The 11,006-nt window shown below is 30.5% G+C and overlaps 1 protein-coding gene across 1 annotated transcript; it reads left to right on the forward strand.

Moving 5' to 3' along the window:
- The first annotated feature begins 2,445 nt into the window (after positions 1-2,445).
- LOC100260401 (AP2-like ethylene-responsive transcription factor At1g16060) lies at positions 2,446-6,110 on the forward strand. The gene is made up of 8 exons (XM_002272123.4): positions 2,446-2,830; positions 2,930-3,012; positions 3,154-3,162; positions 3,341-3,429; positions 3,669-3,742; positions 3,882-3,932; positions 4,172-4,248; positions 5,432-6,110. Exons 1-8 carry the CDS (start codon positions 2,682-2,684, stop codon positions 5,983-5,985), a joined length of 1,086 nt encoding a protein of 361 aa, XP_002272159.1. The 5' UTR covers positions 2,446-2,681; the 3' UTR covers positions 5,986-6,110.
- The last annotated feature ends 4,896 nt before the right edge of the window (positions 6,111-11,006 follow it).

Here is an 11,006-nt window from a genome sequence, read left to right on the forward strand (position 1 = left end):
TTAAAAAATAATTGTACAAATATATAAAATGATTAAAAATAAAGTACTTTTAAAAATATTAAAAACATATTTAAAAACATTTTAGATTCTCAAACAAGCTTTTATTCTACAAAACATTAGGGAATAATTTTAAGGGTTGTTTGATAACTGTTTTTCAAAATAATTCTGAATAAAAATTTTTAAAAATAGTTTTTGAAAATTGTTTTATGATTTTTGTATAACAAAATCTATTTGAAAACTAAAAATATTTTTAACCTGTTTTAATATTTTTAAAAATAATTTTTATGTCTTAGTGTTTTATTTTTAATCATTCTATATGTTTATATAATTATTTTTTAAAACAAGCTTCAAAAAACAAGTGAAAATAACATAAAACAATTAAAAAATGTTATATGAAAACAACTTGTTTTCTATTCTTAAAAACATAAAACAGAAAACAATTTTTGGTTGTCAAACGTGTTTTCCTATTTTTTGTTCTAAAGAATAAAAAACCATTCTAAAAAACAATTACCAAACAAACTTAATTTCTCAAAAACTATTTTTTACAATTATTTTTTAAAACAGTTACCAAACTACACTTAAGATTATAAATTTTATAATAATTACTAGTGCACTAATTAGATGTTTATTTGTAGCAATTTGTATAGTTTCATTAAAGTGTCTTATCACCATCCTAAAACACTTTTATTCGGTATTTTGGTCCATTAAAATTTAATTTAAATTTTCCGGAAATAACACTTGAGGGACACCATATGGAACACCTACCAAAGTTAAATGTTAGGCACATGATCTTCAATTTTCTAGGAAAATGAGTAGGTGGGGTATTAATAATGTATGACATAAGAGTTGTCAAATTTTATGTAAGCTACTCATCCAATCTAATTCTCCTATTAATAATTAAACTCCACCAAAAATTTAAAAACAAAATTAACAATTTGAGATATTAGGCCAAATGAGTTGATTAAAAACAACTTTTATCCACAATTCCAATTCTATTAAGATAAAGTAAGGGCTCTAAAAATACATTTCCATTGAAAATTGAAAATGTATAGAAGGATGGAAAAGAACATCATATAGGTTTAAGATAAAGTAAGGGTTTATTTCAATTGGAAATTTATAGAAGGACTGCAAAGAACATTATATAGGTTATTAAGGGTTTGTTTGGGAACTATTTTTTAAAACAATTTTTTGTTTTTTTTTTAAAAAAAAAACCATGTTTTTATTTTTTATTATTTTCAGATAACATCTTTTAGTTGTTTTTTTTTTTCCACTTGTTTTTTGAGAATTATTTTAAGAAATAATTATACAAACATATAGAATGATTAAAAATAAAATAGTTGATATAATTTAAAAAAAAATAAAGAACAATTTTCAAAAATTGTTTTTAAAAACTATTTTTTAGAATCATTTTTGAAAATAGTTACCAAACAAGCCCAAAGCACGAAAAACTCTCAAACATAAATTTCATATAACTCAATTTGATTTATCTAAGTTTTAAAAATAAAACCTATTTTTTCTCCATCCAACTAAACACAAATTTAATTCTAATGAAACTTTTGAAAAAAAAAATCACACAAAATTAGCATCATATGAACTCTTTCTGTTTTTTTAGATGGTTACTTGATTATGGTGATATTTGTTTTTTGGTTAAATAGAAAAAATCAAAATATTTTATTAAAAATAACCCATTGATATCAACCAATATAATTAAAGTGAACTTATTATTAATAAGTTTTTAGATTAGTTATATTACTTGATATCAAAATATTACTTTTAGTTGAATAGAAAAAGTCAAATATTTTAATTTTTTCTATTCAACCAAAAAAACAAACACCATCTAAAATTAAGGAAATAATTTCAATTTTACAAATCTAACCTTTCTAAAAAATGATCAATTTCTTACAAAAATACTTTTCATCTTTTTCAATTTTAATCAAATATTTATTTTTCTTTCAAGGGAAACTAATAATTATTTCAAACACGTAAAGCCTATCCTTAACCCATAAAGTAATCCACAAAATCTCACCTTTTGCAAGAAGTAGAGTACACTTGAGTTGAATTGAAATTTCTTTGAAAAGGTAAAAATTGTTATCACCTTCATAAAAACAATCTAACTAGTTTCTACTTTTACTTGTGCTTCTTTGATTACTCATCAACAACAAAACCTAATAGATATTCAACCCATTTATTAGTGTATCCTTAAACATAGAGACACCCACTTCTCCCAACCCATCATAAATATCTTCAATTTTGTTAAAATAAAATAAAAATAAAATAAGAAATCACATTCAATATGATCCCCACACGGGTCTCATCGTAATCAATATGATAAACCACACCTTTTAACAAACATTTTCTCATCTCCATAACCACACAAAGAAGAATGAATAAAGAAAGCAGCTGGACCAGCCCATACACAACTCTAAGCCTACAAATGGGGACAAAGGAGAAAAAACCACAACAAATAGCCGTTCAGAGACGGCCAAATTACACCAAATTTCACCCTCCATGGCCGGCCCCCTCTCTCTTTCTCTTTAATTTTTGCCAGCCCACATACTCCACTCCCTGCCAAAAGGGCCTCTCCTCCTTTCTTTATATGCCCTTTTCCTTTCAAGACCCGGTCATATTCATACACCCAAGTTCCCAACTCCCTCTTTTTATCATTTTTCTCCCTGGCTTTCATGGCCAAGACCTCACAGAAGAGCCAGAAAACCACTGGTAATAGTACTAACAACAATGGTGGCAGTGTGGCCAAGGTCAAGAGGACTAGGAAGAGTGTCCCTAGAGACTCTCCCCCGCAGAGAAGCTCCATTTTTCGGGGCGTTACAAGGTGAAGTTGCAGGCATTGCTGACTTGATCAGGATTTGTTTTTTTTTTTTGTTGTTGTTTGTTTATTGTGTTTATGTTGATGGGAGGTGGTCGGTTTCAGGCACCGGTGGACGGGTCGGTATGAGGCTCATTTGTGGGATAAGAACTGCTGGAATGAGTCACAAAACAAAAAGGGAAGGCAAGGTAGATGAAAAAGAATATCATCATCATCATCTACTAGGGTTTATCTTCTGACTTTTTTTTTTCTTTACTGATTTTTTTTCCTGGTTTCTTTGATGGGGTTCTGGAATTAATGGGGGTGGTGGGATCCAAATGAAAATGCAGTGTATCTAGGTGAGTTTGGTGCCATTAACTGCCTTCACATGTACCCTTTTCTTTCCAAGATCAAAGAAAAGAAAATAGAAATTTTTTCTAAGTTGTTTTTCATATGATCACCATCAGTATGTTAATTTGAATTCAGTCCTTAGGGTTTTGGAGGATTTTGCTGAGTTTATGGTTGTGGGTTTGGTAGGGGCTTATGATGATGAAGAAGCTGCAGCACATGCTTATGACTTGGCAGCATTGAAGTACTGGGGTCAAGAGACCATTCTCAATTTCCCAGTAAATTATCTCACCTCCCAAACACATTAATGATGGTTTGATCCCTTTATTTACTTTTTTTTTTTCCTTATGTGTTTTATCTTCTGATTTTCATAAACATAAAATTTTCAAATATTTTTTGGTAAATTAAGAATATTTATGTATTTATTTTATTTTATTAATTATGTCGAAATAATTTATTAAATAATTGAATTATTAAAAAAAATGACAATAATCATAAATTATTGTGAATATTGTAGTTATCGGCATATCAAGAGGAGCTCAAAGAAATGGAAGGACAATCCAAAGAAGAATATATCGGATCTTTGAGGAGGCAAGTATCATTATCTATGGATTTATATCAGGAATCTAAGTTACATATGGTTTGGAGATTAGAGATATTGAGATGAAATTTTCTTTTCTTTTCTTTTCTTTTCTTTTTTTTTTCTTTTCCTTTTGAATTGAATTTACAGAAAAAGTAGTGGGTTTTCTCGAGGGGTGTCAAAATACAGAGGCGTAGCCAGGTACTTACAAAATAAATCCACTTATTTTGCCTTAATTTTTTTCATAAATCTAAATTTAAAATTTAAAAATATTCCTAATATATCTGGATTTAACGTTGGAAACTATTTAATTTGGAGGGTGGAATTTAATGAATCCAATAAATATATTAGCAAAAAGAATGAAACAATATTAATTAATTTGTGTGAACAATGAATTTTCCCTCATTTAAACTATAGGTAATTTAAATGTGCATGTGCAGGCACCATCATAATGGAAGATGGGAGGCTAGAATTGGAAGAGTTTTTGGCAACAAATATCTTTACCTTGGAACCTATGGTAATTTCTCTTCTACCCTTTTTTTTTTTTTTTTTTTTAATTTATCGATCTATTAACTTCCATAGTGTTTTACTCGAAGTGTTACTAGTGAAAATATTTTATCTGAAAACATTTTTAAAAGAATCATCTGTCAAGTATTTATCCAAAAAACCAAATTTTCAACACTATTAATAATTTTTCAAAATTTTAAAGTTATTTTCTAAATTTTATTAAACATTTAAAAAAAACATTTTTCAAGCTAAAAATGTTTTTTAGAATCAATTTAAAACATATTTTAAGAATACGTTTGAAAATGATTTTATAAAGTATTTTCAACATTTTTAATACTTGAAAAACGAAAAATTTTAAGTATTAGAAAAATTAGAAATATCTTCTAAAAATCTTTATATACAACATGTCAAGAAGAGAAAAAAAAAATACTAGTTGTGTATTAAAATATTTAATTAAAAATATTTTATATAAATTGGTTAATTCTAAAAAATAAACAACCTAAAATAATTGAAGGGATGGTAAAGTTTCTAAACAAAACACTAGAAACAAAATTTGATCTTGGAAGAATATTAAATAATTATTTAACATTGATTAAAATTTGAAACCATTGACCTAATTTTTTTTTTTAATAAAAAAGGGAATATAAAAGTGAAAAATGAGCAAGTGAAAAGAACTTGTGGGTTGCCAACCAAGAGAAAACCACAAACCATCCCCATCAAGGAATTATTAAAAACCCTAGCTAGAATATGACTTTATTCTGAAATATTCATGCACCTACATCATACATGACTTTCAACTTTTTCATTAATTTCAACCAAAAACTAACTTGTTGCCATATGCATGCCTCCAAATCAATGAATTTATACATGGTGAGTCCAATTTGCAGGTCACATTAATTGTGGGTTTTAAACTTCATCATAAATTTTTTGCCTCAAATGAAGAAATTTCAGTCAACAAATTGAGAAAATGGACAAGTTTTCAGTGGAAAATATATGTATGGAAATCCACCACCCCTAGTTGGTTGGGGTGTGGTGACCCAACCTCTAACACCCAACTGCCTCAATCCACTTTATAAATTTTTCCAAACCCACCACCCAATTTCTCAAGCAAATTGAATTCTGAATTGATTAGGAGTTGTAAGTTGGCTGTTGTTCCCAAAATGCCCCCTGATGGTTCCCATTATTTACTGCAGCCACCCAGGAGGAGGCAGCAACTGCATATGACATGGCAGCTATAGAGTACAGAGGACTTAATGCTGTGACCAACTTTGACCTCAGCCGTTACATCAAGTGGCTTAGACCTAACCAAAGTGATAGTGTTGGCTCCATGCAAAACCCTAATGGCCAAAGCAGCCCAGCTCCAAACCCTAACCCAAGTGATCATGAGCTTGGCTTGAGCTTCCTCCAACAGCAGCATGGCTCGGATGCGACTGAGCTGCCTCTAAGCCATGCACGATCGGGTGCCGGTGGTAGTGGCAGTGGTGGTGGTGGTGGTGGTGCATCATCTGCACTTGGGCTTTTGTTACAGTCATCAAAATTCAAGGAAATGTTAGAGAGAACATCAACTGCAGACTGCCCATTGACTCCTCCAGATCAGATCGAGATGCCCAGGAGTAGCTTTCCAGATGACATTCAGACTTACTTTGATTGTCAGGAGACGAACAGCTATGGCGAGAGTGATGATATTATTTTTGGCGACTTGAAGTACTTCTCTTCCCCTATGTTCCAGTGCGAGCTTGACACATAATCATGAAATTACAGCTACAAGATTGACTTGAAATTAAGCTCAAAAGATAGATTCTAGATTCTTTTGGAAATCATTTTCTACTTAATTTCTTCTTCATAATGGAAAAATAAAATAAAATAAAATCATTAGTTTTTTTTTTTCTTTTTTTACTTAGGTATGGATGGAAACAGATAACTTTGGTAGTTTTTGGGCTATGTTTGGTTCCAAGAAAAAAATAATAAAGGAAATGGATTTCTCATGTTTCCTTTAGTTACAAAATTATGAAATAAAATCAAATATAATTAAAATTAATTAAAATTTTATGTATTTTAAAGTTATTTAATATTTAAATAATAGAGACAAATAAGTGAAATGATTTTAGAGGAGCGTATGAAAATAATTTATTGATTTTAAATCTTTTTTTTTCTTTTCCCTTTTCCTTTTTATTTTTTTCCATCATATTTTTCCTCGAATTTTTCAAGAACCAAGCCTTAAGGAAAGAAAAAATATCAAGGAAAATGTTTTTCTCATATTTGATTTTACTATGAAAAATAAAAAAAAAGTCAAATATAATTAAAATTATTAATATATATATATATATATATATATATATATAAAGAGTTAAATAATATATAAAAGTAATTTATTGACTTCAAATGAATTTTTTATTTTTCTTTATTTTTTTTCCCTTTTCCTCTTTAATTTTTTTTCCTACACATTTTCCTTCAAACTTTCGAAAACCAAACATAGCCTTAGAAAAATCGTCTTTCTTTATAATAAGACAAATTGGCATGTAAGAAGCTCAGTGATATTAATTTCCTCATAATGCATGTCATTGTCATTTAATTCTGTGAAAATGATTGAAATTCTAAATTAATGGTATTCATTAGAATTTTTAAAGAAAGAAAAGTCAAAAAATAAAAAATAAAAGCATTAATGAGTCCTAGCCATGTTTGAAAATTGTCCAAGGACGACATATATAGTTTTTTTTTTAATTTAAATAATTGGTCTTGAAATAGACTTTGTTTTTAAAATTAGAAAAAATGTTTTTTTATTGTAAAACGAGAATAAATGTGACTCAAATAAAAGTAGAGATGACTATAGATTACTTTAATAATATATATAAAGGGGAGAAAGACATCGAAGAAGAAAAGTGTTGAGAGAATGAAAAAAAGAGAGAATAAGAGAGAGAATGAGAGGAAGAGTGAAAGCTTTTTTTTCTCTAGATGCTCCTTACATGGGGTGTAAGAAGCCTTTTATAGGCTTCACCATATGAACTCCCGTTACCCATCTTAAAGATGAGTAATGGAGTTCATAAATAACCATTAATATTTTATTCAATGTGATCATTCACCACTTTATTTACAACAATCCCCCTTGGATGACCACCATATTAAAATAATGTCTTATTAAAACCTTGCTAGTAAAAAACCTTAGAGGAAAAACTTAACGAAGGAAAAAGAATACAATATTTTTTTCTTGGTATGTTAGGACTGCCTCATTAAAAACCTTGCCAGTAAAGCCTAGTAGGACAAAACCTGGACAAAGGAAAAAAGAGTACAGTACACTAACACCCTTTTATAAGCATACTCCCCCTCATGTCGATATCCTTGAGTTGACACATTCCAATCCGATGTATTAAATTTTTGAATGTGGAGGTTGGCAATGATTTTGTGAATAAATCTACTAGATTATCACTTGAGCGTATTTGTTGCACATCAATTTCACCACTCTTATGGAGTTCATGTGTATAAAAGAATTTTGGTGAAATGTGTTTAGTTCTATCTCCTTTAATATAACCCCTTGTTATTTGTGCAATGCATGCAGCATTATCTTCAAATAATATTGTTGGGTCACTTTTGATAGAGGAGAATCCACATGATTCCCGAATATGTTGGATCATAGATCTTAGCCATATACATTTACAACTTGTTTCATGAATTGTCAGTATTTCTGAATGATTTGATGATGTGACCACCATTATTTGTTTGACAGATCTCCATGAAATAGCAATACCATTGCAATTAAACACATACCCTGCTTGTGACCTACCTTTTATGTGGATATGAAAGATATCCTACATTTACATATCCAAACAATTGTTGCTTTGATTCCCTTGAGTAAAATAAACCCATATCAGTAGTTCCGCGAAGATAACAAAATATATGTTTGATACCATTCCAATGTCTTCGAGTTGGAGCGAAACTATATATTTCTAATAAATTGACAGAAAAAGCAATGTCTGGACATGTACAATTGGTAAGATACATAAGTGCACCAATAGCACTAAGATATGGTACCTTAGGACCAAGTAACTTTTCATCTTTTCCGCAATGATGAAATGAGTATTTTTTCACATCAAGTGATCAGACAACCATTGGAGAACTTAAAAGATGTGCTTTATCCATATAGAAACACTTCAAAACTTTCTTAATGTATGTTGATTGATGCATACTAAAACTCCATTTGGAAAATGCTCGATCTGCAGACCGAGACAAAATTTTGTTTTTCCAAGATCTTTTATCTTAAATTCTTTTTTCAAGGAATTTGTTGTTCTTGTGAGCTCTTCAGGAGTTCCAACAAGATTTAAGTCATCAACATACACTGTAATAATTTCAAATCCGGTTTCTGATTTCTTAATGAAGATGCATGGGCATATAGGGTTATTCACATACCCTTCTTTTAGCAAGTATTCGCTAAGGCAATTGTACCACATGCTTCCAGATTGTTTTAATCCATACAAGGATCGTTGTAACTTGATTGAGTACATGTTACGAGTCTTTGTACTATTACTTTAGGCAATTTAAATCCTTCATGGATTTTCATGTATATATCATTATCCATATATCCGTATAAATATGTTGTAATAACATCCATGAGATGCATATCCAGTCCTTCTGAGACTGCCAAACTAATTAAGAAATGAAATGTGATTGCGTCCATGACGAGAGAATATGTTTCCTTGTAGTCAATACCAGGTCTTTGCGAGAAACCTTGTGCTACTAATCGCGTTTTATATCTTATGATCTCATTATTCTCATTGCGCTTTAGTACAAATACCCATTTGTACCCAACAGGCTTTACATCTTCAAGTGTTTGGACTACAGGTCTAAAAAGTTATCGTTTTGTTAATGAGTTTAACTCTGCTTGTATAGCTTCTTTCCATTTTGGCCAATCATTTATATGTCGGCATTCTTCCACATTTTGTGGTTTGGGATCTTCATCATTTCTTATGATATCGAAGGCCACTTGGAAAGCGAAAATATTGTTAATAACAATGTTATTTTGATCCCATTTTTCTCCCGTGTGTATATAACTTACTGAGATCTCACAATTTTCAGGTACTTGTGCCTCTTCAAGGACTTCTTGTTCAATATGTGCCTCTTCAGGGGCTATAGATTTATCAATTTTAAACTAATCAGTCATTTTGATGGTCTCTTCTAGAGTGCCAAGTTTTTCTTGGGTTCTTCTCTTTTGGTGAGTCACATTGTTTGAGCCGACAAGTCTACCATGCTTCAAGCGTATCTTAGATTCATTTGTTAACTGTCCTACAGAGACATCAATCCATGCTAAAGTATTTGTAGTTGGGATATGTGACTTTGTCACTTTCTTTGTCTCAATAAATGCATCTGGTAGTTGATTTGCAAGATTTTGCAAATGAATGATCCTTTGAACTTCTAGTTCATATTGATTTGTATGAGGATCAAGATGAGACATAGTAGATGTCTTCCAACTAATTTCTCGTCGTTCTTTAGGAATCGAATTTTCTCCCCTTAATGATGGCAAAACACTCTCATTAAAATGACAATTTGTAAAGTGGGATGTAAAAACATTGTTTGTTAAAGGTTCAAGATATCTTATGATAGATGAAGAATTAAAACCTACATAAATCCCAAGTCTTTGTTGGGAACCCATTTTAGTGCGTTGTGTAAGTGCAATTGGTACATGTACTGCACAACAAAAGATTCGTAAATGAGATATTTGGTTGTTTTCCAAGCACAAGTTGTGAAGGGAAGTATTCATGGTAAGTTGTAGGTCGAATACAGACTAAAGCTGCAACATGCATAATAGCATATCCCCAGGTGGAAATAGGTAATTTGGTTTTCATTAGTAATGGTCAAGCTATTAATTGGAGATGTTTGATGAAGGATTCTGCTAAACCATTTTAGGTATGAGTATGAGCAATAGAATGCTCAATATTTATCCCTACTGACATGCATTAGTCAATGAATGTTTGAGAAGTAAATTCGCCAGCATTATCAAGACTTATTGTCTTAATTGGATAATATGAAAATTGTGCTCGTAATCTGATTATTTGTGCAATGAGTCTAGCAAAAGAAACGTTACATGTAGAAAAGAGACAAACATGTGACCACCTAGTAGAAACATATATTAATTAAGATCATAAAATAACGGAATGGTCCACATGGTAGATGTATATGCCCACATATGTCCCCATGTATTCTTTCTAAAAAGACTGGTGACTCAGATATGACTTTAGTAAAAGATGATTTGACTATCAATTTACCTTGTGAGCAGATAGCACATGAGTCTTCATTGGGTGAAAGAATCTTCTGGTTCTTTAGAGGATGCCCATGTGAGTGTTCAATTATTCGACGCATCATTGAACTTTTGGTTCTCGACAACATATGATTCAATAGGCTTTATAGTTGTATGATACAACCTAGAGGAGAAAGACAGGGGGTTTTCCATTATAAGCTTCTGGCCAGATATAATGGAAGCAATCTAAATATTCTATATTATTTTCGTTCATAGTTTCAATATGATATATATTTCTACGGATATCTTTAAAATTGAGCAAATTTCTTCTAGATTTGCTAGAATATAAAGCGTCATTTATATGGAATTTTGTTCCATTTGGTAGTGTTATATTTGCTCTTCTAAAGCCTTCAACTAAGTTTGTAGTACCATATATGGTACTTACATTAGCTTTTATTAATGTCAATTCGAGAAAATATCTTTTATCTCGAAGAATTGTGTGTGGTTGCACAGTCTACGAGACATACATCATCGTCATTCAT

This window comes from Vitis vinifera, chromosome 9, assembly GCF_030704535.1.
Source record: "Vitis vinifera cultivar Pinot Noir 40024 chromosome 9, ASM3070453v1".
NCBI lineage: Eukaryota > Viridiplantae > Streptophyta > Magnoliopsida > Vitales > Vitaceae > Vitis > Vitis vinifera.

Bases quoted from the DNA above. Each gene is read 5' to 3' on its own strand.
- LOC100260401 (XM_002272123.4), top strand. From the start codon at position 2,682: ATGGCCAAGACCTCACAGAAGAGCCAGAAAACCACTGGTAATAGTACT. The intron at 3,430-3,668 runs GTAAATTATCTC...TGAATATTGTAG, and splicing joins AGACCATTCTCAATTTCCCA to TTATCGGCATATCAAGAGGA. The intron at 3,743-3,881 runs GCAAGTATCATT...TTGAATTTACAG, and splicing joins TATATCGGATCTTTGAGGAG to AAAAAGTAGTGGGTTTTCTC.